The 27,231-nt window shown below is 52.2% G+C and overlaps 8 protein-coding genes across 11 annotated transcripts; 4 read left to right on the top strand and 4 right to left on the bottom strand.

Annotated features, from left to right (window-relative positions):
* The first annotated feature begins 1,587 nt into the window (after positions 1 to 1,587).
* On the top strand, positions 1,588 to 3,788 carry PV10_09018 (uncharacterized protein). Its single transcript, XM_016374121.1, has 4 exons — positions 1,588 to 2,345; positions 2,403 to 2,692; positions 2,741 to 2,874; positions 2,946 to 3,788. The coding sequence occupies exons 1-4, from the start codon at positions 1,637 to 1,639 to the stop codon at positions 3,670 to 3,672; spliced, it is 1,860 nt and encodes a 619-aa protein (XP_016219665.1). The 5' UTR covers positions 1,588 to 1,636; the 3' UTR covers positions 3,673 to 3,788.
* Positions 3,789 to 4,134: 346 nt separating this feature from the next.
* PV10_09017 (uncharacterized protein) lies at positions 4,135 to 5,512 on the top strand (the record flags this gene model as incomplete). The annotated part of the gene is made up of 1 exon (XM_016374120.1): positions 4,135 to 5,512. The coding sequence occupies one exon, from the start codon at positions 4,135 to 4,137 to the stop codon at positions 5,419 to 5,421; it is 1,287 nt and encodes a 428-aa protein (XP_016219664.1). The 3' UTR covers positions 5,422 to 5,512.
* On the bottom strand, positions 4,942 to 8,001 carry PV10_09016. Of its 2 annotated transcripts, XM_016374118.1 has the most exons (4): positions 7,467 to 8,001; positions 7,241 to 7,287; positions 7,077 to 7,153; positions 4,942 to 7,008 (listed from the first exon to the last, which is right to left on the bottom strand). In XM_016374118.1, the coding sequence occupies exons 1-4, from the start codon at positions 7,489 to 7,491 to the stop codon at positions 6,177 to 6,179; spliced, it is 981 nt and encodes a 326-aa protein (XP_016219662.1). In that variant the 5' UTR covers positions 7,492 to 8,001; the 3' UTR covers positions 4,942 to 6,176. The 2 variants fall into 2 exon arrangements, with proteins under 2 accessions (XP_016219662.1, XP_016219663.1); XM_016374119.1 differs by having other exon boundaries at positions 7,241 to 8,001.
* Positions 8,002 to 8,458: 457 nt separating this feature from the next.
* PV10_09015 lies at positions 8,459 to 11,189 on the bottom strand. Of its 3 annotated transcripts, none has more exons than XM_016374116.1 (4): positions 10,377 to 11,189; positions 10,034 to 10,325; positions 9,897 to 9,988; positions 8,459 to 9,846 (listed from the first exon to the last, which is right to left on the bottom strand). In XM_016374116.1, the coding sequence occupies exons 1-4, from the start codon at positions 10,602 to 10,604 to the stop codon at positions 8,671 to 8,673; spliced, it is 1,788 nt and encodes a 595-aa protein (XP_016219660.1). In that variant the 5' UTR covers positions 10,605 to 11,189; the 3' UTR covers positions 8,459 to 8,670. The 3 variants fall into 3 exon arrangements, with proteins under 3 accessions (XP_016219660.1, XP_016219661.1, XP_016219659.1); XM_016374117.1 differs by having other exon boundaries at positions 9,897 to 10,078; positions 10,166 to 10,325; XM_016374115.1 differs by having other exon boundaries at positions 9,897 to 10,325.
* A 2,454-nt stretch (positions 11,190 to 13,643) lies between these two features.
* On the bottom strand, positions 13,644 to 17,976 carry PV10_09014 (uncharacterized protein). Its single transcript, XM_016374114.1, has 5 exons — positions 17,221 to 17,976; positions 16,420 to 17,161; positions 15,753 to 16,361; positions 15,321 to 15,702; positions 13,644 to 15,272 (listed from the first exon to the last, which is right to left on the bottom strand). The coding sequence occupies exons 1-5, from the start codon at positions 17,483 to 17,485 to the stop codon at positions 14,259 to 14,261; spliced, it is 3,012 nt and encodes a 1,003-aa protein (XP_016219658.1). The 5' UTR covers positions 17,486 to 17,976; the 3' UTR covers positions 13,644 to 14,258.
* A 2,329-nt stretch (positions 17,977 to 20,305) lies between these two features.
* PV10_09013 (uncharacterized protein) lies at positions 20,306 to 22,071 on the top strand. The gene is made up of 3 exons (XM_016374113.1): positions 20,306 to 21,124; positions 21,178 to 21,410; positions 21,473 to 22,071. Exons 1-3 carry the CDS (start codon positions 20,825 to 20,827, stop codon positions 21,531 to 21,533), a joined length of 594 nt encoding a protein of 197 aa, XP_016219657.1. The 5' UTR covers positions 20,306 to 20,824; the 3' UTR covers positions 21,534 to 22,071.
* Positions 21,546 to 22,945, bottom strand: PV10_09012 (uncharacterized protein). The gene has a single exon (XM_016374112.1). It carries the CDS (start codon positions 22,844 to 22,846, stop codon positions 21,881 to 21,883), a length of 966 nt encoding a protein of 321 aa, XP_016219656.1. The 5' UTR covers positions 22,847 to 22,945; the 3' UTR covers positions 21,546 to 21,880.
* A 646-nt stretch (positions 22,946 to 23,591) lies between these two features.
* PV10_09011 (uncharacterized protein) lies at positions 23,592 to 27,116 on the top strand. The gene has a single exon (XM_016374111.1). It carries the CDS (start codon positions 23,932 to 23,934, stop codon positions 26,959 to 26,961), a length of 3,030 nt encoding a protein of 1,009 aa, XP_016219655.1. The 5' UTR covers positions 23,592 to 23,931; the 3' UTR covers positions 26,962 to 27,116.
* Positions 27,117 to 27,231: the final 115 nt, after the last annotated feature.

Genomic DNA, 27,231 nt, shown 5'->3' with positions numbered 1-27,231 from the left:
GTACGAGCTGCACGATCCGGTGCCATCGCAGACGGCTACACATTCAGACGCTTTGATGTTCTTCCGGCAGAAGCCATTCAATTGGGCTGGTGATGACGGCAAGATACCGGATACGCTGATTCACCTGTGGCAGCTGGACTTTTGCGACGATACGACAAGAATAGGATATGAGCGGCCAAAGAACCCGTTCTGCATGCTACCGGTGTGTCTGCGGACACAGACTCGAGGACGGGTTTATCTGAAGTCCAACAATGCTCAAGAGCTGCCAGCGCTTGACTTCAAGTACTTTGAAGATGAACATGGGTACGACGCAGAGATTTTGGTGGGAGGAATCAAGGCCGCGAGGAAAATGGCCGAGTCGGAGCCGCTTAAGAACTGGATCCTGCGGGAAGTGGCTCCAGGACCTGGGGTGACTTCAGATGACGATCTGGACGAGTACGCACGAAAGGTGGGACACACCATTTACCACCCAGCGTGCACAGCCAAGATGGGAGATGTTGAAAATGATGCCATGGCAGTGGTTGATCCTCAGCTCAAGGTGCGAGGGTTCAAGAACCTGCGTATTGCAGATGCCAGTGTCTTTCCGACGATGATCACGGTGAACTTGATGCTAACTGTGCTGGCGGTTGGAGAGCGAGCTGCGGAACTGATCGCTGAAGAAGCTGGATGGACTGGGTTGAAGTCGAAGATGTAGAAGGAAGACTGGTGAAGGCCGGTAGAGGAGTTGAGACTTGAGTCATGGCATAGCGATCGATAGGCACTATGCATAGCTGTGACATTGTCGTGAGCTAGCAAAGGGCGGTCGATAGGCAGGACAGTACCGATGGATGATGCATCACAGCAGACAAAGACCAGGGTTCAAAAGTGCTGTGATGTTGGATTCAAGGAGATGAGCAAAGAGCAAAAAGCAGCAACGCAGCAACGCAACGACAAGTCACAGAATCTTGTCCAAAGCACACGTGACAGCCTATACAAGGGAAGGAGCGATGGGATGGACTTACTTGATGCGGAGGCAGGAGCGAAGGAGGACTGTGTAGTCGAGGAAAGGAAGCAAGGGCGTGTTGTTACGAAGTCAAGTACTTCATCTACTCGGTATATCTCTACTTTGTCTGGGGTAATAGGCCATCGTCCCAGTGGCCCCAGTATCCATCCCCTCAGGTTAATTACTTAGTCAACCTCAGGCTCTGTAGCACCCAGGATCTGGTTAGAGTTTGGTAGTATTGGCCTCGGGCAATGCCCTCGGCCAGGTCTGTGGGCTGTTGGCTGCAAGCTATTGGCAACGGCCGAGGGGCGCCCGCGGGCCCTTTCAAGAGTCGAGACGCGGCCGAGTGGCCCTAAGGCCCCCAATAAGCGATCACTACCTGGCGCACCCATCAAAACCCCCCCCCCAACCGAGGAAGCCTTGGGCAGGCAACCGCCCCGCTCCAGTTATGTTTGGAGTCTTATCATTCCTTATCAGCCGCCCTTCAAGCCCCTCAGCCCCCCTTCGCCCAATCTCCCCTTCTTCAACTTCCTCGCCCTCACAGAACCACCATCAATGCCGACCTAGGCCACGGGCTTGTTCCATTGTTCTTCACCCTATCATGATGAAACTAGTCTTTGCATCCGAGTCTACACCGACTTGAAGTGTGTGCCAATGTCCAGGCGAAAGGAAGCCGTCGACTGTTTTACTTGTTCCGCCTCGAGTCGAACTTGCGATCGAATTCGACACCGATGCAGTACATGTACTAAAGCCTCTGAGATTTGTGGAGGATATCCTCGAGATCTGCAATGGCTCACCGGTGTCAAGTCTCGTGGAAAAGAAAAAGGTCTTTGCCTAGGCCCTTCAAGTCCCAATCCGCAGTGGCATCCTACCACCCCAACCACAACGAACCAACCGTTTGTCTTCAAGCAAGGCAAACCCAGGAAGACGCGCCAGAAAAAGGCCCAAAAGCCCAGTGAACCATCTCCCCCCAGTCCAACATGTCAGAAGAATTGGTCTACATCGCCGCAAAGTGACGACTGGCAGCCCTTCACCCCAACGGTGATTGAAAAGCAGCAATCTCCTGTTACCATCGATCACATTGAATCACCGAGTTGGCCAGAGACATCAACCACCTCAGATGACCTTGTATCCAACTTGGAAAGTGGTCCAGATCCGTCTGATTCATCTACATGTCTGCCAATTGACCCAGCCGACAACGCTTATGATGTGTCTTTGATTCCCTTGGAGCCTGACCCGGGCATGGATGGTCTTGACTTGGACGTTTACGAATTGTACGACGAGTCAGAGTATCAGTACCAACCGCCCTGTCGTCCAGGTTTCCTATTGCCGTCATTGGAGTCTTCAGCACTGCTCACGTGGTGTAAGATGTCTTTCATGTCCCTCCTCACTTTCGAACCACTAACTTGAGCTCCTGCAGATAACGAAGAGCTTTGCACTCTACCCTTGACCTCAGACTTCCACGCAAATCCATTTCGTGTTAGCAGCACCCCGTCCCAAGGTCCCACCTACCTAGTCCATGCCGTCCTGGCATTGTCTATGCAACATGTCTTTCGGGTCAAGGCGGGGCTCCAGGGCGAGCATTTCGAGCAACAAGTCATCTCCTACAAGCAATCTGCCACACAGCTGTGCAACCAAGCCTTGCTTTCCGCCTTTGAAAAGGTGGACAGTTCAGTGATTGACACAATACTTATTCTCTTCGCCCACGACGTAAGCAATCTCGTTTCACTCTTTGTCGAGTTACTAAATCCTCCACAGACTTTATTTTCTGCCGCGGGACCATGGAAGGACCGCCTGTCTGGAGCCTATAATAGAATAGAAATGGTCGGCGGGCCTCTGCGCCTTGCTACTTCATCACGTCGCCTGCGGGCACAACTGGCCATGTTCGTCTGGTCAGTCTCATCCAACATCCCACGTCCTACCGTTTTTGAGCATCATCCAAAGCTAACATGTGCAATCACAGGTGGGACTGTAGTATCGCATTAGTTTCACGCTCGGAATGCGTTTTCCCTAGTACCTATTATGATTTGGTCCTTGCGAATGACAACGATTCCATGTGGAGTATCTTCACAGTCTCGGGAGTTCCTCGAGAACTATTCCAGTATTGTCGAGAACTAGCGCAGCTGGCCAGCGAGAAAGAACAAATTGCCGGGCTGCGGTATGCTAGATTCGACACAACGCGAGTCCTTGAGATCGAAAGCTGCATTCGGGGTTATACTGAGGGGGAGAGTGAATCCCCCAGCATTGCCGACAGCGAGGAACTGGTGCAGCACTGGCATGACATCTGCAACGCAGGCAATGCATGGAAGTATGCTCTCCTGCTCTACATCTCGAGAGTCTTCAAGTGGGACCGAAGCAGTGACTCACGCTTGCCCGAAATCACGTCACTCGCCAGACTGGTGTTGGATAGCGTGCGGTGCTGCCGTCCCGACTCACCGCTGCAGAAGCAACTTTTATTCCCCGTGTTTTTAGCAGGCTCAGAGTGTGTCGACAGCTATAGTCGGGAATTCGTCGAGTCCTACTGTGAGGGCTGGTACCAGAAGATCCGGTACAACATGTTCCGCGAAGGACTGAGTGTCTTGAAACAGATCTGGTCGTGCAAAGACGACGAAGCAAACCAATTCGGTGTGTGGTGGGGGCCCTTTGTTGGCACTCGTAACAGCGGCGGTCCCATGTTTTTATTTGGTTGAACCCGTGAACGAGGCCATGGCCATGAATGTGTATAAGTAACTATTGTTGGGCTCCGGTAGAGTTTGTGACGCTGTGAGATGGTTCTGGATAGGTATATAGGCGCTGAATCGTGCCAGAGGGATACCCTGGCCACCTGGCTTGTTTTTGGGATCAAGTGGGAAGCTTGTCTGTGCTTGTGAAAACTATTAAATAACCTCTGCTCAGCCGCATCTACTCGGTGTGACTGTCCACAATACTTTGTCAAGCGAGGACTCCTCAGGACTCCTCAGGACTCCTCTTTAGACCAGACTCCCATGTCAATGTTCCCTTTCGATGGCGAGGGTGTTCATGTAATCTCATGGAATTGATTGGCTGATGGCCAGCAATATCCCACCATCATATTACCCTATAGCGAGCAACCTATCTTACTACAGTAACAAGCCATCCCCACCAAAGCTTTCAGGTTGAGCAAGACTTCATCCATGGCATCAACCAGCCAGGCCCCGAAATCCATTGCCATTATCGGCGCTTCTCTCACAGGATTGATTCTCACACTCTCCTTGATCCACCATGAGCTTTACTCGCCCGAGACCATCACCGTCTTTGACTCACGACAGCGCGACACCCCAGACGCGGCCAACTCGAGTGGCGTGGTCCTTACACCCAATGGACTCCGTATCCTCGATCAGCTAGGGGTTCTTCCTCGCTTCGCCCACCTCTGCTGGTTGTCAGACTATCGCACGTACAAGAACGACCGGGGAGAAACACTGCGAAAAACTCTCATCGCCAATGAGCGTCTCTACGGATATAAGAATCATCGTGTATGGCGACGAGTCCTGCTGCAGACCCTGTTGGAGATGGTCGAGGAGAAAGGGGTGATGATTTACTGGGGGGCCAAGTTTGACCGAGTGCTAGATGAAGGAGTCCAAGGAGTCAGGTTTCTAGTCAATGGCGAGGAAATTTTGGCGGGCATGCTGATTGGCGCTGACGGCATCTATTCTAGCGTCAGGAAATACATTCATCCGCATGTCCAGCCAGAATATACGGGCGTGATGGGGGTTTTGAGCCATATTCAATGGGACGCTGTGCCGTGGCCATCACCCGACCATGAGCGAGCATGCACCATCCAGGGAAAACCTGGTGCGTTGGTGCTCATGCCCGAGGACCGAGAGGGAAGTGTGATTATGGTGGCAACACAGGCCAAGATGGAGGATAGAAGTCGAGAGGAGTGGCTAGAGATGGCCCACGACAAGGCCGGCATGGCTCGATTCTTTCAAAGAGGATATGAAGATTGGGGTCCGACTGGGCGCCATGTCATCGACGCCGTGTGTCGAAGTCCAGACACCATGTATCTGTGGCCGTTTCTACGCATGGCACGGCTGGACAGGTGGGCTTCGGAAAAGGGTCGGGTGGTGATATTGGGAGACGCCGCACATGCTCTGCCACCGAGTTCGGGCCAGGGAGTCAGTCAGACTCTTGAGGACGTGGATACCTTGTCAAGGCTTCTAAAGGCACAACCGCGGAATTTGATACGGACACTAGGATTTTGGCAGAGGCTTCGTCAGGATCGGATCGATGCCGTATTCAACTGGGCAACGAATGTGACCAATGTGCAACGAGCCCCTCAAGCAGACCGTGACCTTCTGATTCAGCAAGGCAAGGCAAAGGATGCAGACACCACTCAGGGGTTTGATGATATGGCATGGCTATATCGTTCCAATGCTGATGAGGAGATCGAACCGTGGCTCCGCGCAGATGCTTCAGACTGAGGAGGATACCAGAGAGTGATGGTGACGATTGTCATTGTTATTGTCGACTGGAAGAGATGGAAGATATTGTCATTGATTGAGGCTAGGTGGTAAGCCATTCGAATCAAGGTCTTCTTTTTCCTTGTCTTCTTTATTCTTGCCGTGCAGCTTTCGACCACTGCAGACCTTGTTACTACCGTCCCTCCCAGCCACGCATTGCCCTCGCGTGCTCGCGTCGTCACGTCGCCACGTCGTCACGTTCAGGCAGACACGTGCCCTGAGATATCAAAAATCTTCTCACCACCACAAAAATCGACCAAATTCCTGACAAAAAGTCAAAAAGATTTGAACAACCCCCCCAACCCGGATTGAAACCAGTCATTTTTTCGATCCCTCCCAGGAGGGAACTACATTACCTGGGATTTACGAGATAGAAGGAAGACCTGTCGTAATTGTGGTTACGACCAGCCAACTATCCTGACATGGCCCCCCTCCAGACCACTCGACCAAGCACCCGTCTTCGAAGTAGACAGGTCTTGCAGTGTAACACTTCTCGTGGTGCTGGTCTTGGGAAGAATTCTGCCATTGTAAAATATATGTCGTCCTTGTTATTTTTGTCACGGGACTTGCGAGTTGCAGTGACTGTCCTGGGTGAGGTGTAAAAGGGGAGCGCTCAATAGGAGGCTGGACAAGGCAGAGATATGGCTGGCTCAGCCTTTCCATCGTTTCTCGTTTCGAGTTTCGAGTTTCTTCACAGCTCTTTCTCTTGTAGTCGCTCAGAAGAACTTTCGCCATTGACTCGACGATAATCTTTGTGCACTGCTATTGGAGCTCGAGGCATGCGCCGTCATGGATGAATCTGCCGTTCCACCCCCTCCACTCTGAGGCATGGCCATGTTCATTTCAGACTGTTGCTGAGCCATGGATTCCGGCCACGCATACGGCGCCGGCAGCTGGTTGGCAGTCACACTTTCGCTCGGCGACGGGTGCTGTGCCTGAGGTGACGTCTGCATACTGGAATATCCTGTTGATTCAGACGACTGGCCAGATGCCCAGCTAACCATGGAAGGGCGAGGGGGTGGAGGCATCATCAACATGGTGGTTTCGGTCATCGATCCATCGTTTGAACCACTCGGTGATCGATATGATCCTCCCTGAGAATGATGTGAGCCTTCGCCGGCCAGGTAAGGAAATCGTCGGGCATTGCTGCTTCCGCTAGGACCACCAATCCCGGCAAAGAAAGCCATTGCCGCGACCGACTGTGGACTGTGGATGTTGTTCAACCGCTGCAGCAAGGCCTCACCCGGGGGCCCAGCCATGGCAAGCCGATCCTTCCACCATTCGAAGTGATGCTCTCTGGAAATCAAGGGTAAAGTCTCCCACTCCGCCACCTTGTCCGTTTTGGACTGGTTGGCACTGTGTTTGGTCAAGGATTTGTTGATCTTGAGGTTGGCCTGTTGCTCTCGCGCCACAAGGTCATCTTCACTGGTGGGGTCTTCATGCGACGACACATGCATCAGGTGAAGGTCTTTCAGCGCATCGAACAAGGCTAGCTCCGTCTCTAGCAATCGACGTTCAAGCGCGGCGATATATCCTGGAGGAAATCCCCTGAAGAACAATCAGCACCACAACGGCCAGGCCTTCGACGAGAAGGTATTGATGTTCGCCAGACTCACCTCTTGTTACTCTCGGGGTAGTTGCATTGAATGCCACCAGAAATACACTGGCTGCACACCGGCAAACGGCGATCGCACTGCAATGAAGATGTATCAGAAGATGAGACGAGATAGGACAGGGTTTCCTTGTCGCGAGGATGATTCAACGACAATGCTCGACGTACCCGACATTTCTTGGTTCGACAAGACTCACATGCCACCACGTTTATATCTGCGAGGGCATCACGTGGTCAGCAGGCGTTGCAGCGTTAAAAGAGGGTCAGCAGATTGATTCCATCATGTTTCCCTGTCGCATCCACACCAAGGGTACGACGACACAAGGACAAGAAAGTCGCCAGGGAGATTGGGACCATCTGGCAATGCTTCAACGAGGATGTAATGTCCACTCACCAGCGACCGCATGTGATGCAGCCATGAGACCGTGGACCAAAGTCCATTCTCCAGAGCCGGATCGCGAGGGTGGCAGGATGGGAATGTCTGGCTTGACCTTGTCCGTTCGACCTCGAGGACAGGAAAGAAACACTGGCCAACGGGCGTCAGGATGGAAATATTGCCAGGTGGCCAAGGGATGGCCGAGAGGAACCCCGCAATAAGCTTTGCCCGGGCACCCAAGTCGTTCTGGCGTGCTTCTTTGCAGGATTCCAGGCGGGGTCAAGGGTCAAAGTCTGAAGGGCCAAGGAGTGGCTAGAGGAGTACACCGTTGAAGGCAGCTTTCCGTCCTCCGAGTGCTTCTTGGGTGTCACAGAGGAAGAAGAATGGTACCTTGATGCTAACAGAGAAGCGAGGTCGGGGATTGCAAGTTCGAACCCTCCAGCTTCGACAACAACAGGACTGGACTGGACTGGACTGGACTGCAAATTGAGGGGAGAATTTACTTGTGAATCTCTGTCTCTTCCCAATACAATCGACAACAGATCAGGAGAGGAATGGAAGGATTCTAGAAGCTTTCTAGAAGCCATGTTCTACTACGACTTATAAGAGGTCAGAGCTAAACGCGGCTGGCCATCGCGAACAATTGCTGCATGAGCAAGGATACTCCTCAAGCAAAACATGGCGGCACTAGAAAACTCCAGGTCCTGGGAAAATTCGTCCGTCTTCCTGATTCTCCCGAGCCGTCAACACTGGATTACATACGCCGCCCGCGTTCTACACCTCCTTCACCACCTTCACACCCTTCTGCTTCTGACGTTGTTACATCCGACTCATCATCTAAGAAGATATTCCGGGTGTCTCTGGTCTGGCTTGGTTCGAGCAAAACCTCAGCGAGACCAATAGCACACCGAATTATATCTCGCCACAAGCTTCACCTCGTAAATCTATCGGTACTTGTTTCTCGGGGCTTGATGAGACAATCACGATCTGAAGCGTCCAGAACTCAAAAACAGCTGGTCAGCAAAGTTTGACATTGTCTTCTGAATGAACGCCTATCAACTCCGCGGGTGGACCCCTTTTCATCTGGCCTGGTCCTGCCCTAGTTACTCATGATCAACAGTCAATGCTCCGAGTAGGACACTCGAAGTGCAGTCATCATAGCCTTCCCAGACCCTTTTGTTCGTCCTCAATCGTAACATGGCTCAATACAATTTGTCCGCCATCAGGCACTTTCCTCCACATGTCGAAGGACAGGGTACAATTGCTCATGATCCGACTTGTCCTTGTGGTCATCCGTTCCCGTCATATCAGTGTCGTCTCCATCAGCCTTGGCCGTGACCTCCTTCTGGTCCTCGTCATCGTAGTCCTCGCGTTCGAGCTTCTTCTTGATAAAGTCTCTCATCCACTCGATCAGGCGCATATTCTCCACCCAGATTTGCTGAGAATCGGGCTCCTTGGACTCGCTCTTGGGTGTGCTCGCATCGCCACTGAGAGCAGGGTCGATCAAACTATCCTCCATTGAGGCCTTGCCCTTACCCTTGGCCTCCTTGTTCATCGCCGATGCGGGCGGGGTCAGAGAACCATCGCTAGCGACGTCCATGGCGTCCCGATCTTTGGCAGGTGCCGCACGCTGAAGCATGCCACCGCTGTAGCGGCGACGATGGTCTTCGCTATCGTACATGCCACTGAGCGTAGCAGCATTAGCAGCCGCATATGCGATGTCCCCGGTCGAAGATGGCAAAGTTGGATACATGGCGCTGCTGCTGGGGGCGGCATGGTTTTGCAGTGGCGATTGGCCAGACGTGTAGCTTTGAGCCGAAGAAGGCGGTGTCAAACCTGGAGTGCTGGCATCGGTGGCGCTAGCGATACTGCCCTGGTGTTGATGTTGTAGCATGGATGAGGGCGTGCTATGAGAAGCGGCAGACGCGAGGTGGTGGCTAGGTGGGCTGTTGCTGGTACGATATGCCACATAGCTGGCTCCTGGTTGAGCCACACCGGCTTGGGCAAGTTGGGTGTCGTTCTCATAGATGGTAGCTTGCATTTGCTCCAGAATCTGATCGATTGAAGTAAGGTCGCCACGAGTCTTTGCATTGCCCATAGGTGGCAGGCTGTAGGCCTGGATAGGGTCGGCGTTGTCGTAACTTCCTCCCACGGAAACGGGTTGGTAAGCAGGGACCGAAACCGCCGATGGGATGATCTGAGGCAGCTGAAGGCCTTGAAGTTCAAAGAGGCGGCGGCTGACATTGTGGAAGTTGACGGGATCAAGTTCTCTACGCTTGACCTGACCGAAGAAATGATCGAGCGCGTCATAACCACGCTTGCGAGTCTCAAAATCATACGTGTTCTGAGGAGCGGTGCTGTAGTAAGTCACTGGACCGTAACCAGGATGTTGTCCTGGCTGTAACAGGTGTTAGCAGAATCAATCAACTGGCTGCTGGTCGGGCTTACCTGAGGATGTGGCTGATAATATTGGTTGGGATGATGCTGGCCAGCATAGTCCGGAGGACCACCCAGGGCCGGAGCATAGTAACTCGGAGGGACTTGTCCAGTCAGACCGTGACCATAGTATGAGGCGTTGTAGTCACCTTGAGGAAGGCCATTCTGAGGTTGACGCTGTCCTCCATTAGGTTCTAGGTTGGGGGAGCGCATGATGACGCTGTCATCAGCATGGGTCTTGACATGTTTTTTCAGATCCTGGGGTCGCTTGAAGGACTTGCCACAGAATTCGCACTTGTGAGGCTTCAGAGGCACGTGAACGCGGATGTGAGAGGTGATGTGGTCACGCTTGACGGTGGTGGTGCGGCACTGGCCCCAGGCGCAGGTCAGGTTGAGGTTGTTGGTAGACTTGCGGCCGACATGGCGCTCGCAGACATGTTCCTAGCCACGGTCAGAACAGGCAACGCACAACAGGGGCGCGAAGAGACTCACATAAAGGGCTTCTGGAGAGGTGCAACGCTCACTGCAACCCTGCCACTGGCACTGCAAGTTCTCGCCTGCAGAATTGACACTGGGAGCGGCGGCGGCAGGTTGAGGGACCGCAGCCTGCTGAGGCAGTTGTCCTTGTTGTTGGACAACATCCTGAGGTGCTGGAGGGTTGGCTACGGCGGCGGCGGCGGCGGCGGCCGTGCTGGTGCTGGCTTCGGCGAGGTCAGACATTTTTGGACCCAAGGAAGATGCCAAGCCAAGAGTCGAGAGGGAGAGCTGGCAAGAGCCAAGATATCTGGGATTCGATGACTTGGCGACAAATAGATCTACTGGAAGAGCGACGAGACGGCGCAATGGAAAAGAGTCAACCAGGGATGACTCTTACGACGATTGATCTCGGGTGGGAGGGAGGATGCAAGTTGAGTGAGTTGTCGCCTCGAAAATTAGTGGCGGGGTGACAAACAAGTAGGCGACTGAGTGCAGGAGCTCGAGTGCTGCAGCAGGCCGAATAATGCGCGACTTTGTCGTTTCTGAGACGAAGCCAGCAGCAAGTTGAGACTAATTAATCTCTTACACGTACAGTGACTGGGTCCAGTACGTGTGGGTAGAGAAAGAGTGAAGATGGCAAAAGGTTAGGAAGAAGTTGGAAATGCCAAAGTTGGGAAGGGGAGGGTAGAAAAGAGGTTGGAGGGGAGCGGCAAGCCCGAGTGACGGTATATTAAACTAGACTAAAAGCACTGGACAATCTGTTTGGAGCGATCGCTGGGGACTAGGCACCGAGGTTGACCATCAGGTCGGAAATGATGGGATAATAGGATAGGCGCGGGAAGAAGAAGGGGAGGGGGGGGCACTTGGGGGACCAGGTGAACACTACGGAGTACTACACTTACTCGGTCGGCCTGGGACAGGGACCAAACATGGTTGGACATATCTGATGGAATTCGACAGGGAGACAAGAAGAAGCACGGAAGGGATTCACGGGAGGCCGTCCTCGTCCTAGGCGGGCAGAAACAGTTCCAGGCGAGGGAGGCAAAGGCAAAAAAAGCCAAAGCCGAAATGGTCAGAGTCAGTGTCACGTCTGGCCAAGTCTCTTCCTCGTCAGCGGGCTGGGCGCCCAGACCTGATTGGCGCCAAGGTGTGTGCCAAGACACTATGGTAAGGAAGGAAGTCAGGTCACTGTAACTAAAAGGTGGGGCATCTGCTTTTGCGGTTTAGATTACAGAGCATCACTTGATTTGGTCTGGATGCACGATACGAGTTTTAATCAAAAATTCTATCGATCGTGTCCTGCGCTCTTTTCTTTCGGCTACATTGGATGATTCCAAGGCTCTGTTGGTTTGCTTGAATTGACTGGTTGCCAAGGAGCGACTGGGACAAGCTGGGCATGCTGGGTCGGAGGGAAATCAGCCAAGCACGCCCAGACAGGCTGGTCAAGGTCGAGTTGCGGAATGTCTTGACTTCTTGGACTGGTCTTGGGAGCGGGATGCCCAGATTACTCCCTGAGATTGAGAGGAGCAATGACACCAGTGGACATCTAAGCCTCATTGGGTCAAGGTAAAGATGGAGGCGCAGCTGGTTTGATGCACGTTTCGAGGCAACATCTGAGGGTGGCAATAATTCTCGAAGATGGAGGTGATGCAGGGAGACACGACAGTTGAAGTTGTAGGACTAAGGAATACGGAGGACTGCTGGAAACTGCCACGGTATCTACCCACCTACCATCGCCCTTTCCTCGGAAATTCTGGCACAATTATGATTATTATTGGGAAGGAAGTGGGTCTTGGCGCTTTCGGACCCGAATGAGCATGACCTCATCTCCCATCTCCTGCCCCTTGAGTCTGTGCGGCCCCCTCTCACCTCTCTGCTTTTCTTGTCTCTCCTCTCACGTATCCTCTGACCCGTCGTCTGGCTTTAAAGCAATCTTGACTTCCCCGCTTATCATCTCGTGGCAAAGTGGCCGATTTGGAGCACCGCTCACGCCATTCGAGTTTACATGCGTGGTGATCTTCTTCGAAGCGGGTTCTTTATTTTTACATTGTAGGGAAATAGTACGTTATGCAGGTGATAACTGGTCACTTATTAACCTACTGGGATGTGTGTACACAAACCTTGTACCTCATCAGACCACACGATTTCCTATCTTGACACTGCTACGCGAAGAAAGCTGTTCCAGTGTCATTTATGCCGTGTTGCTACCATGTCGGCTGTTACGAAGTCTATACTCTGTAGCTCCATGCAAAAAGAAGGTGCATTGAGCAGATTCCCAGAAACTCATTCTTGCTTAAGCGACTCCACAAGCGTTGACATTGTGCGGGCGATGATGCAACAAGGTTCATCTGAACCAACCTCTTTGGGAGTCAAGGTCCGATAAGATGGAATCCACGTGGATCAACAAGCTCCCCACGCACACCTTGGTCGACAGTGGCTCCGTCACTCCTGGCAGCGCTCGTTGTACGGAGTAGGTGAACGTCAACGTTGATGTGGTGATCTTCCAACATCACCCAGATACATCGTTGTCCCGCGAAATAAACTCGTCTCGAGATCCTTGTCTTGATCAACCTCTTATAGGCCAGGGCTGGCGAAACTCTTGATCTTTGGTATGTACGGAGTACATACGGAGTAATACTACTCACAAACACTTCCCCGGTGATCGACATAGACCTCCCCTTTCGATACCACTCCTTCGTATCCCTGTTATGAATTTTAAGTGGTGTTGAGGCAGTGCTGTTATGCGACCCAATGACCTGATTATCGCTCGTTTGTCATGTAGATACTTGCACATCCTGCGTAGCCACAGAGCTCATCAGACAACCCACACCCGGTAAGGGGCCCCCCGTCAGCGTTCCAAGACATTTCCAAGAGTGGTGCCATCCGTCTCCAGATTTCCTCCCAAATGCCGAGCTTCTTGAGCAATTCACGCCCAACGCCAAGTCCCGGTGAGCGCCAATTTTCTTGGGAGGCGGAAATGCCTTGGAATTGTGCCATGACTTTCCAAGTTTGGGGGAATGGGATCAAGTCACGGACCCAAGACTCTGCAGTCTTTCCCTTTGAGCGGAAATATTGGCATTGTCGCATCAAGGCATCATGGCATATCTGCTTACTTGACGCCTCTGGTGACAATCACCTGTTGTATCTGTCTAGATGATTGCTAACGCTCTTTTTTTCCCGCTTTCTTCTCGAGTAATATTCACCTTCACTCATCACTCTTTCCATTAACATGCCGATCATATCGTCGTGCAATGCAAAGGTCTGATTGTTCGCGTCTAATTCGAGTCACGACTGCTTAACATCATCACCCTTATACATCTACATAGGTAGTAGCGATATTAGAATATCGGTAAAATGGCATATCCAAAAGGCAAAAGGCAAGAAATTGCAAGAATTGACTCGCCGTTGTGCCTCCACACGTGACTCACATAAGATCTTCATCCATTCTTCAGCACTGACAGGCCTATGGCTTTTGACATTGCAATATTGACACTGAGTAGCCCAACTGCACTGCCTTGAGAAATTTCTAAACATGTTGTAGATGTACAAAGCCCCTGCCTGCTGCTGAGACCCAACCCATCCATAACCTCTAACACTACCGCAACTTTATCATTCCCGTTATTCGTCATATAAGATCTGCGTCTATGGACCCAATCCCTTGCGCATCATGTACACAAAATTTCAATTCCCTTCTGCCGACGCTCAAGGCCCGTTTTGGTCGCCTATTAATGCCCTGTTCTGTAGACTTGCATCTTTGGGGGTCGTATACACCACACCACCTTCTCTGTTTCTCCAAACATAGAGAACAAGAATCTGAAGTGGGACAAACCACTCAATGAAGAGACCATAGATCGTTTTTTCTTTCCACCTTTATACTCCTGGTGGTGTGACACGCTGTCACTGCGGATTCGTGGCATATGTTTGCTCCCAAGAAGGCATCCAAGGATCCGAAGTAAACATGTCATTAATGCCGCCGCCGTTGTTATTGATCCCATTGGTGTCCTCCATCGGTTGGTAACCCGACTTGAGGCCTCCCACGTCTCCCTTGTGGAGACTTCCCCAATATTGGTCGTCTGTTGAAGCTGTATCCAGATTCTCCCCGTTTAGATCCCCCATGCCCATTGGGACATGGCCCTGAACTTGCCCTTGCCCCTGGCCTTGTCCGTGTCCATGGCCTTGACCCTGCCAGACCCCAAAATGTCCCGCTTCAGTCCCAATGGCATTCTGCATTAGAACGTCCGTGAGTGGTGTTCCAAACTGGCCGCCTGGGCCGCCATAAGGATTCGTTAGGATGGATGGCTCGTTGAGCGCTTGATGATAGGAGAGCTCAAAATTAGGCGCTGAGGTTGGTAGTGGTTGCATGCTGCTCTGGCTACCCGATTGAGGCGTGTCGTACATACTGTGTTCACTCGTGCCCCCATAACTATCCATGCCTTGGTCCTGGAAAGCATACTGCCCATCTCCAGACTCGAGGGTACTGATTGGTTGATTTGGATATGCAAACGGGTTGTCGCTGGGAAACATGACATTTTTCAGATCTGGAAGCTGAGCGTTTCCCATTTGAGGGGTAAAGTCAAAGGACGCGGACATGGGAGACGCGGCTGATGGGCTGGCAAGTCCGACGATCTGAGGGACATGGCCCGACGCTTCTCCGAAATTTGTAAAGATATTGGAATCTGGCATCGAATTACGTTTCGCCAGCTTAGCCAAAAAGTCGGATGGGAAAGTTCTGGCACGGAGGGGTGTGCCCATATTTTCGCGCAGACTGGTTGGGGTGGGGATGTTCTGTGGTGTGGTGTGTGTGTCGTCAGCGGTTGGGGTTGGGGGAGGCCGTTTGCGAGACGTGCTTGGTGTTGGTTTCAGGGAACTTCTCTTCTCTTTGAGTTTTTCCGGTAGGACATCGAAAAGACCCTATGCCATGTTAGCAGGCTGCGATAAAGCTGGCTGGGGTGGACCTACAACGAGGCTGGCAGTACATCGATCGGCTGCCATGCTACGTTTGGCCAAGCTGGCCAAAGTGTCTCTTCCTTCCACAGCATCTTTGAGGATGTCTTGCCCGGTTGGGCTGTTGGGGTTTTCGATGACAAAAAAGACGAGAGATAGAATGGCAAAGTAGGTGGTGTACATGACGAACCAATAGGAGCCTACGAGCAATCCCCGTCGTTTCATTTCGCTCGTGATGTGGACTATGTTTCTGGCGACACTAATGCAAGCAGCGGCGCAGGCAAAACTCCGCTTGTCGACGTTTTTCGACTGACATGATGCTGAAACGTAGTGAATAAAAGGTCGGTATATCATCATCTGGACATGGGCATATGATATGCGTAGAAGTTGTTGCACCCTATATTCGTTAGCTGTCTGGTTAGAAGGCATGATTTCAGTAGCACAAACCTCGATAAATCTTTGCTGGCGTTCTCGGAGGGGCGTAGCTCCATAGGTAATTCGTCCATCCAGGCCTGAAGCTCTCGCTCAAGCTCTCGAATTCGTTTGTGGCTAATACTATAACGTTTGTCGGGGGATGTTCCTGTGATTTCCTTCAAGGGGTAGATGTACTGCACAACCCTGCGGAGGGTGTTGGTTAGCTTGGTGTGTGCATTTGTGGCCTTGAGCAGAGGAAATGAACCCGCGGGCATTGGTCGAATGCCTTCACTGGTGATGTAGTCGTCATCCACCTCAGTGGGATATTCTTGGTCGATGTCGTCGTCGCTCAACATCTGAGGGAGACCGAGTACAGCACCAACGTACGAATCCATCTTTCGCACCAGCCAGAACATCCTCTTTCTTTCTTCTGCCTCGATTGGATTAAATTTGTTGGGAATATGGCGATGCAGGCCCAAACGACAACAGGCCCGCATTGCGATTCCAATATAAGCATAACAGGTGGGTAGCTTGGCAGAGGACTGGAGAAAAAGGATCATGAAGAGGACAGCTTGTAATGACATTAAATCGCGACAATCGGTTATGTCGAGCATTTGTTTGGCAGTGTTGAAGAATTGATATCTAGCGGACACGATTAATGCATGATTGAGAGGAGTGGGAATGGATTGGTTATGCATACCCCTGCTCCATGGCTTCTTTATAACCCTTTATATCGAGCATGGTCTGGGCATTCTCAGTCTTGGAGAACATGCAACCTACAGCCATGACGACGTATAAGAGAGGTAAGAACTGGACATGGGTGTTGTTGAAATGTTCGGGTTCTGTATCATAGACTGCGTGTAGGCGCTTGAAGAATGTGGGTCGATGAATTGGACGCATCAATGCACAGCAGTCGTCGATGGTGTTGCGACACAATTCGACAGCCACCTCACGGGGTGGCAGATCAACTGGTGCAGGGAGGCCGAACTCGTAGGGCGAAGAATGAGCGGATCGAGGAGACTCGAGGACGTGGGAGATGGCACGATTCTTGGCCGTCGCGGCTTTGTCGGTGTCGGGCAAATATTCGTCTCCGAACTGAGCTCTGAACTTGCGCATAAAGACATAGCCAGATGAGTGGCCGCGATAATCCCAATTGCCTGAGTCGTCGAGGTTTAGAGCACCAGTGCGATCGATCATAGACTGGATCTGAGCATCATCTTCGGGCTTGGCGGGTTCGGGCAGTTTTGCGGGTGGAGCTGCGGCCTTGGAGGCCTCGACGAGTTGATCGACTGAATGGGCATCAAATTTGGGATCGTCAAGGTCAACGCCAGGGAGGACAGATCGCAAAACAGCCTCAGCCTTGTGCAATCGCTGCTCCAGTGCTTCAATGTACTGGGGCGCGGGATTTCTTCGGCGATTTGAAGGTTGATCGTAGGTGCACTCTGCGCATCAAGATTAGCAAAGAGTGGGAACGAAGGTCCAAGGGGTTTGACGAGCTTACCGTAGCTATAGACGGTGCAATGAGTACATGGCTGCTTGCCGTCGCATTTGATCTTCTTCCTACGACATTCGTCACAAGCTCTGGTGACTCTACGACGCTTCTGCAAGGGAGCGTTTGGTTTAACGTTGGCCTCGTCTTGAGAGTCTGGCGAAGGCGAGTCTGGGTCTTGTTGGTCGTTCGTGGTGGAATCGTCTGGCGGCAATGAGGTGGAAGAGTGATTGACCGGGTCCAAGGACTTCGTGGGAGTGATGTCGTGGCCCTCCATGGCTGCCGCCCACTGGGGGTTTCAAGCTAGCTTGAACTGTTGGGAGCAAATGGCGCTATTGCGCCCATGAGTTCGACGTGATGGTGAAATCACAGGTCTCATCCAAAGTCCCCTTGGGGGGTGGAAAGTACGACGATGAAGGGGACGAAGGTCGAGAAAGGGTTGGTAGGACAGTGTGTTAGTAGTAGTCGTGGAGGTCAAGAAGCCCGATTTAGAACCAAGAGAATCGACCCCGCACTCTAGCTGGAGGCACAGCGCAGTAGTAGGAAGCGGGAATTTGTAATAATCTGATGCCCAGAGGAGGTCACGGGCAGAAGTTGAGGGAGGCAATCGAGATGAATGAATTGAATAGGGGTGGGAATGGGAGTGGAAACAAATGGAGGGACCGTGGTTGATACTAGGAACTAGGCAGAGATGTGGGATTTGAGCCAGTGCAGAGGGAATTGCAGCGAGCGACTGATCGATGACTCTTTCGTCGAAACGGACAAAAGGGCGGAAGCAGACAATTGGGGAGATTGAAGATGGGCGTAGACGCGGGATTTCCTTACTTGGGAAGCGGAATGCGTCATGGGCATGCCAAAGGGGGGGAGGGCGGTCACTAGGGTCGTTTGCTAAAGGATTAGGGAATAAGCTGCCCTAAAGGAAACAGACTTGCATTCTGGGTAAGGGACACGAGTTGAGTCTAGGGAAGCTCCAGGTGGGGAGGATGCAATCCGACCACTGAGGGAAACCCTAAAAATCACCAGGAGCAGGGGCGATAGGCGCCGGTAAATTAGAGCGTAGTACGGAGATAGTGCAATAATAGTACAGTCAGGGCTCTAGAGGCTAGTTGTACTCCGGAGGTAGTATCTATCGTAGTATCAACACACAGGGCTGGGGCGCCGCACCGGCGACGGAACTTGCTTGTACGAAAAGCCAAACTACTCCTGTCACTGATGGCGGTTGGGGCGCTAAAAAAAGCGGCTGCCACCAATACTACTGGTGCCACCTCGATGGTCAATGGTCAACTGGAGCGTGTCCTAATATAAAGTGGATTTAATCGGTCATGCGCAATGTCTGTTGATGACTGGTGGACAGTTGCCGATAAATAGCGATTGACTTTTGACGTGCTGTAAATGTCATGGGCCTTGGGGGAGGCCCTACAACTCCCTGGGCATCTAGGATACTAAAACTACCTAAGGGCCTTCACGCTATGCTCAACGTGAACGATGTGTACGCATACAGTATCTCGCATCTCGCAGTGCTTCCCTCCCGTCGATGTCGACTAGATAATCCTCGCGGCTGAATGTACGAGCTCAGCCCAGAGTTCAAGACCAAGACTAACCAGCTGAGAGATCCCCAAAGAACAATAGGTGAGTGCAAATGTCAATTCTGTCCATCTGTTGTATACTGTATTTTTAATCAAATCGAGAAGATGTCGATGGATCTCCGACAGGTCGTATTCGGCATTATGTCTGCAAGACCATGGATAGGACACATGCAAGAATAGGCCAAATGCAATAGCATACGTAGGTGGCGAGTTTGGGCCTTTCATGTGTCGCTGACATGGCCTGAGTACATGGGTGTGAGTGCCCTCGCATTAGGTAGGCCCATGCTCGTACATCAGGGACCTAGCCTACTTTCCCTAGGTAGGTAGACGCCCATGTACGCCCCTCCTGTTTGCGCATATCCGTACATTCTACACCCCCGATGTCGCTTAGGTTGCTTAAGTCCGGCGCCGAAGCCCCGCCGAAGCAGCTATCCAGTCCAACCTCAGCCAGACTATGGCTCAGTCCTTTGGGTGACCTCCTCGGCCGAGGGGGGCCTACAGACAATAATAATGCCGACCTAGGGAGGTACTCTTAACACTCACATTCATGCAGCTGTTGAGTGGAGCCTTGAAGTTGGTACCTATCTTGCTTCTGTAGACTGAACCTCTATACATAAGTTGCAATACCTACTCCGTAGGTAGTGATGTTGAGTCCCCTGCTGGTATGGGCATGAGTTTCACCAGATATTACAATCTTGGCACTCTCACCACTTGCAAGAAACCCACCATTGTCACTCTGGTCGTCTTTTGCATGGACATGGACGCTACTTGACAAGTCTGTCCTTCATCTGCAAGCCAGATAGATGTTGACCAGATATATGTCTGCCTTTACAATATCTTCACTGTGCGTGAAGATGCCGATTCCATCAGTCTTTGCACATCTGCTGTTGTATTCCAAAAAGGCCTCGTTGAAAGGCGAGCTAGTAATTGCTTTTGATAGAGGCCACAAGCTGATGCGGGCCATGATGCTTCGCCTTCTCAACTGACGACTCACTAGCTTACAGTGATTGGTTGCGTCTCTGCCTCGCGCTGGAGAGAGAGCCTAGGAGCATGTCGATTGTGGTGTGGACAAGAGCAATGACCATTTGTGATAATAGGAGGGGGCCACGAGAGCATTTGTTATAGTGCCTATGGGATGAGATGCATACTAAACTCCCATAAGACTCGCTGTCCCTGGGCCACAATTGCCCGTGCCTATAACTTCCAAGTGGCGCCTGGGCGCGTAATGTGTGGTGCCATACCAAAATGATAACAATCACGTGTTGGTGCGACTACAATGAAACTGCCACAGTGCGAGCAGTTGTGGTTGCCTCCTGACGTCGCACCATTCAAGATTCACGTCTCGGCAGAAGAACGAGCAGCTCCTATGAGAGTCGACGAGGGCACGACGACGAGACAAGTGAGTAGTGTTGAGTGGTTGATTCTTCATAAAATCACCACACGACGCGGCTGGCGAGGGCCTGTCGTTGGCACAAAGCAGCATCACCTAAATCCCAAGAAGGTCAAGAGAGAAGAAGCGAAGCGATTGGGGTCGAGTCAAGTCGTGTCAAGTCGAGTTGAGTTGAGTTGAGTTCAGGTTGATTCGGGAATGGTTTGAACCTAATCAACCCAATCTTGGCATCCTCAGTCCCTCTCATCCCATCCCATCATCTTATCCCATCCCAGCCCATCAACTCCGGCTTCTGGCGTGACTTGACCACTCCTCCTCCATCGACCACATCTTGCAGTTCGACTTGCTGCACCGCATCACTCGTTCGTCCACATTTGGTTGCCCTGCGGGTAGTCATCCTAATCATCAACAACCACAACCCCCTTTGGCAGTTTGAACGCGCCCACTTGCTGGACAAGATCTCGGTCCGCGTTCTTGATCCCTAAATACCTTCCCCTGCCTTGAGCTGCGACCCAGCATCCTGTTCCCAGGCATCGACCCATCCTTGCTTCCGTGGCTCTCGTCTGAGCTTTCCTCCCTGTCGTTTGTCGCGACTTGATCTTATCAACTCTTGCCCTTTACCCACCACACACATCCTGCCATGGCGCAGGGAACTCAGTCGATCAAATGCGTGGTGACGGGCGACGGTGCCGTGGGCAAGACGTGTCTACTCATCTCATACACCACGAATGCTTTCCCGGGCGAGTACATCCCGACCGTCTTTGATAACTACTCGGCTAGCGTCATGGTGGATGGAAAACCCGTGTCACTGGGTTTGTGGGATACGGCTGGTCAAGAGGACTACGACCGACTCCGGCCGCTGTCATATCCCCAGACTGACGTATTCCTGATATGTTTCTCTATCGTCTCTCCTCCTAGTTTCGACAATGTCAAAGCAAAGGCAAGTCTTGATGGACTCCATCCCCGGCACAAGATTCTGACGCACAGCCGCAGTGGTACCCCGAAATCGAGCACCATGCGCCAAATGTTCCTATCATTCTAGTTGGTACCAAGTTGGATTTACGAGAAGACAAAGGCACGGCAGATAATCTGAGGGCGAAAAAGATGGAGCCCGTATCATACGAACAGGCCCTGTCGGTGGCCAAGGAGATTAGAGCGGTCAAGTATCTCGAATGCTCCGCTTTGACCCAGCGAAATCTCAAAAGCGTCTTTGATGAAGCTATTAGGTTTGTGGCAATCCGTCGATACCAAACTTGGATAGAAAGTACAGCTAACCCTCGCATCACAGAGCGGTCCTGAACCCCCGGCCCACAGCCACCAAGAAAAAGTCTCGGTGCACCATCTTGTGAATGTTTTCAAGCGAGCCACTATTCATCTTTTTGGCGAGGATGCACGTAGAAAAAGACGGATAGGGATTTGGCTGCTTCGATGCACTCCACATGCTGGCTCTTGACCGGTCGGGGGCATGGGAAAAGCCGCACTCAGCAGTCTTGGACGGACATCCACGTCTCCTCTTTTTAACACATTTCCCACATAAATCGGTCCAGCAACATACTTTTGGCCAAGGAACAGACGGCGTCGAGTTAGGAAGGTGTGGCATCTGAGGATTTGTTAAAGTCGAATCTGATTGAGTTTATCCCCGGCAACAGCGAGACGTCTTCTGTGCAGTGGTGAAACCGGGCGCAACCAGACCGCATCAATATCTCATCTGCGCCAGACGACTGGGATGGATGTCACCGTTATCTGGTTGGGCTGTGTTCGCGCCGGTCGAGACAACCTCCTTCTTTTGCGGAACCCCTTCCCCCCTTTCCTTCATCTCTTTGATCCTGCGCCGCTCTCGTTGCTCGCTAAGCTTCTTATTCTTGCTTTCAATCCGATCCCTTCTCCCTTTGCTCTTCTTACCACCTCCTCCGGCCGTCAGCTCCACGTTGATGCGGCGGCCCCGTAGCTTCTCGCCATTGACCTGGACCCCGGTTTTGCTAGTCTCTGGTGTCGTTTTCCCTTTGCTCTCTGGATCAAAGATGGAATGATGATACAGTGATAAACAGGTCTTCATCTTATCGTAGCCGTCAAACTCGACAAATGCAAAGCCCTTGGATCGACCAGTTTGCTTGTCGGTGGAGAGACGTACCGATACTGGGGCAAGCTTGACAAAGTGTTGTGTGACTTGTTCGGCAGTGGCGTCAAACGGTAGATTTCCAACAAAGACAATGAATCTTGCCGGAGACTTCCCAGATCGAGGTTCCGGATCCTCTGTCTGTTCGTCGGCTAGAGGTGCATGCGTTTTCTTGCTCTTTTTAGTGACCTCGAGATCAGGCTGTTGGTCACTGGTGGATTTTCGCTTCTTGGAAGTAACAAGAGTTTCTTCGGTTTTGGAGGATTCCTCGACTAAATCTGTGCTTGTAGACTTCGAGTTCTTCTTCGGACGGCCAGTTGATTTGGCATCGTCTGCTTGTTCACCATTTTGTTCAGGGGACGTCTTGTTTGAGTCTTTTCTCTTCTTGGCTCTTCTCTCTGATCTCTCCTGCTTCGCTCGACCCTTGGACTTTTTGGAGGACGAGCCGACAATGGGTGGAGGGGAGGATGTATCGACGTCGGCTTTCGCGGGAACGGCGTCTGGTTCTGGTTGATCGCGCTTTCTCTTCTTGGTGATTTTGGACATGTTGTGGTTTGCTTGTCACTGTGTGTTTTCTTGGGATTATGAACCGTTGTTGTGAATGAATTGAGAAGTCCGCGGCCAGATCTATGGCTGGGTGTAAACACGCAAAGTTACGGTTGTGGGGGAAGAAGTCTAGACGCTGTGAAGTTGTTTGATGAAACTTTTGGTCCAAATTTTTTGGGACGAGACCCCAACCAAAAACGTCATTTCTGCTACGAACTTATTACCTTAACTTAGGTACCTAATATCCAGTGCTCTGGGGCTCCTCACCCCCGAAGTTCCAGGTCTGGGCTGTACCACGCCGAGCAACGGAGGCACTTTGGATATACTCGCAGCCCTCAAGTGTCACTCCGCCGCTAATTACAGGATAACGACATCCCCAGTGAGTGTGACTCTTCTTTGATTCTGCTTCTTCCAGGAAATGCATAACGAGGCCAAAGGCTGAGTTTCCGGGACTGGGCAATGGGGCTAACTTAGGGTCTGGGCGTAGGCGCAGGCAACACAAATTCAATCCTCGTATGTCTGCTGTTGGTTGTCGACGCTGGCGGCCTGAGGCTGCAAATGGCTTGGCCCGTGACATGACAACATGGCAAAAAGGAACACAGGACACAGGGTCACCTGCAACCACTAAGGACTGGCGTACACCACCTACCTTAGGTACCTAGGCACCTAGGTAACCTAGGCACTACTTATAGGTACCGTCCATTCAAACTTAGGCGCCACACTCACTGGTCCTGGCTTCCTTCAACTGACCAGGGCAGGTCGACTTCCTGGCTTCTGTATCCTCGTAACCTCTACCTCGCATGCAGCAAGCCAACATGTCATTTCCCACTTCTTGAATACTACATCTTTGACCTGTTGTTGCCTCTGTCCACCCTGAATGTAATTCCCACCTATTTCGATCTGGGTCTTTGCACACCTTTCGACACCGACATCTCCCACCAGCACTACCACCACCACCTTGCCTTTACGAGAGGATACAGCTATGATAGACAGATGATCCGGGAAGCCCGCTTTACTCCCTCGACAGCCTGCCCCAATCCTCCTCCTCTGTCTTCGTCCAGCTGACCTTCCACACACTCGCGACAATGGCCGTCTATGCCTCACAGCTCGGTGCCAAAGGGCCCTTTGCCAATGCAGCCCCTCCCTCGGTCGCGACTCACGCCGCCCCGGCAGGCACCTTCCTCCCAGGAACCAAAGTCCAGGTTGGCGACCATAGAGTCATCATTGATCGCTACCTCTCTGAAGGCGGCTTCGCTCACGTTTATGTGGTCACCATGCCTCGGCCCGTCGATGGCAATCAGAAAGCTGTCCTGAAACGCGTTGCAGTCCCGGACAAGGAAAACCTGGCCAACATGCGCACCGAAGTCGAAACCATGAAGCGATTACGAGGGCAAAAGTACATTGTCAAATACATCGACTCACATGCTTCCCAGTTAAAAGGTGGTGGTTATGAGGTCTTCTTACTCATGGAATTTTGCCAGGGTGGTGGTTTGATTGACTTCATGAATACCCGTCTGCAGAACCGTTTGACTGAGCCTGAAATCCTAAAGATCTTCACCGATGTGGCTGAAGGTGTCGCCTGCATGCACTACCTGAAGCCCCCCCTGATGCATCGCGATTTGAAAATCGAAAATGTCCTTATTTCCGTGACAGGCTCCTCGAGAATCTTCAAGCTATGTGATTTTGGCTCCGCCGCTGTTGCTAGGCCCGCTGCCACTTCGGCCGCAGAAGGTCGAATCATCGAGGACGACATCAATCGCCATACCACCTTGCAATACCGCAGCCCTGAAATGATCGATGTCTATCGGAAACAGCCGATCGACGAAAAGGCAGATATTTGGGCGTTGGGGGTCTTTCTGTATAAACTCTGCTATTACACCACTCCATTTGAAGACGTTGGCCAGATGGCCATCCTACATGCTCGTTTCAAGTTTCCAGCATACCCTCGCTTTTCAGACCAGCTGAAGCTCTTGATTGCTTCCATGCTTCGCGAAAATCCTGCCGATCGCCCCAACATCTACCAGGTTCTCCAAAAGGCTTCCTCCATGGACGGACGAGAACTCAGCATTGGCGACATCTATACCCGCCGCGCACAGTCGGAGAGTCGAAAGGACCAGTCCAAACCTTTGCCTCTACCACCCAGTTCCCAACCTCGATCTGGTGCCACTTTATCACCCCCCAAGCAAGAAGCCCCGGCCAGCTTGCCTCAGGTCGAGCCGATGCGTAGGGGCAGACCGACCAAGCCTGTTTCGCACCACGGTTCGGCAAAGCCGAGCCCATCCCCTCTCCGTATGGTGGAAGCAGGTCCAGATCCGTTTGCTGCTCTTGACGGATCCAAGTTCAAAGCAGAGGATGAGCTCTCACACAAATTCCCTACATTGGACCAATTCGCTCTCCTGACAGACAAGGGCAAGAAGTATTCCTTTGAGCCAACCTCGGACAATCGAAGCTCGAATTTGGACCCTCAGCTCGCTCAACGTGTCACAAATGCTTTAGCCGACGAGGCTTTTGCAAGACCTGCCACCCCGGCACTGGCGACATCAGCCGGGGAGAAGCCAGCAGTCGCGACCAAATCCCATGCTTTGCTAGAGAGGAAACGATCTCAAGAGAGCAAGGAGATCTCGGGACGGGCGAGCGCACCTGCTGTCCCAGCCAAATCTACCATGGTCTCAACCGGTACCATGACATCCGCTTCACCTCCCTCCCACACCCTCCCGCCGGTCTCTGATCGCCCCATTCATCGATTTCCTGCACAAAACCACCCTCCAAGGTCTTCAAGTCTCCAGCAGCCCTCGACGCAGTCTAAAGCCGCTGAACCGAGCCGGGGCTTCTCCCGTCTTTCGACTTTACTTCAAGAAGATGCCCGACGGTCACAAGCGGCATCTGAAGTGGAGCCGCGATCTCCGACTTCGTCGCGGCCGTCTCTGGAGGGTGGTCGGCCGACAGTCCGAGATGTGTCGTCTGCCGTACACCGATCCAGATCTCTCAACATGCGGAATCGTCCGGCCAGCGTCAACATTGGGAAAGGTCTGACACATATCAAGGACCGGGATGTCCGAGGTATCGACTATGAGGAAGCATACGCCAGTGGAGAGCCGGAACTCCCGGCTTTGACCCATTCAGAGTCGGCCACCAACATCTCATCCGACGTCGAATTCCTAAGGGCTCGCGAAGAGGAGGAAAAGGAAAAGAGGCAGCACCACAAGCGGCTGAGCAGTGGTTCAAAGCAGGCGAAGCGTTCGAGTCTGCCCTCGATTGGATTGTCGGGGACGACCAAGCTACTGGCAGGCAAATTTGGCGACGCCTTTAAAAAGTTTGAAGGTGGTGACACCAGCAACCATGCACACCACCACCATCTGATCCACCATCATCACCATGAAAGAAGCGAGTCTCTGCCGCGAGATCCTGGCAACGTGCTCACGCCAATCGCCGGGTCGGAAGCGACGGATTTGAGTGACGATCGACAGAATTGGGACGAGACGGAGGATCTGTCGCCCGAGATGAGACGGGAACTAGAAAAGAGGAAGCTCGAGGCGGAAGAACGCAGGGTGGCAAATGCCGCAGCTGAGTACCGACAGAGGCTGGCTGCCAAAGAAGGCAGCGGTGGCACTGTAGCATCTACCAGCGGTGGAGGGGGACCAATGCCAGGCAGAGGGTCGACGATTCAGAATCGGGTGCAGTCGTTACTCAGTGAAAATGAACGACCTGCGGTCAAGACAGCGAGTGGATACGGGAGATACACCGCCACTCCTGAACCGATCCAGCAACATCACGAACGAGCGCAGACATTCCAACCCAGTCGGCCCGTCCACACTGGATCGGGGAGTGTTGGGCATCCCGCGACCAAAGTTGTATCAGCGCCAGCATCTGCCATTGATTTAACGATGCGACCAGAGCCCCGTTCGCAGCGACCAGTCGCGCCACCGAAGCCCAAAGTGCTCCGAAGCGCGGCCGGAGATGCTGGCAATAACAGTGATCAGGGCAACGATGGATTGGATGAAGATTGGGAATCGAACTTTAGCAAGAGATATCCTGATCTGTCGGGGCTCGAGATGGTCGAGACATCTATCGATGAGCCCAAGACACAAGCAGTGGTACGGACCAAAGAGATCTAGAGCAGCTGCTATGTTATACTCTGAATGAGTCAAGGGCTGATTGTAGCCATGATGTGTCCTGCGTTATTGTTTGTCGCTGGGAGATGATAACACCTATTGATGATTGCAATTTGTAAACCACTGAGCCCAAGGGGGGCCGAGAGACTCTGGCTGGGCAGTTCAACCCAGGCGTGTCACATGTGATATGCCGACGGTCGACAAGTGAATTTGTAGCCACAAAACAGAATGAAAGATGCGAGAGTCAACATCAGACAATATTGAAGATCAATT

The sequence above is a fragment of the Exophiala mesophila genome (genome assembly GCF_000836275.1).
Source record: "Exophiala mesophila strain CBS 40295 unplaced genomic scaffold supercont1.7, whole genome shotgun sequence".
NCBI lineage: Eukaryota > Fungi > Ascomycota > Eurotiomycetes > Chaetothyriales > Herpotrichiellaceae > Exophiala > Exophiala mesophila.
Note: the sequence above shows the minus strand (reverse complement) of the source record. Positions and strands in the feature narration are given on the sequence as shown.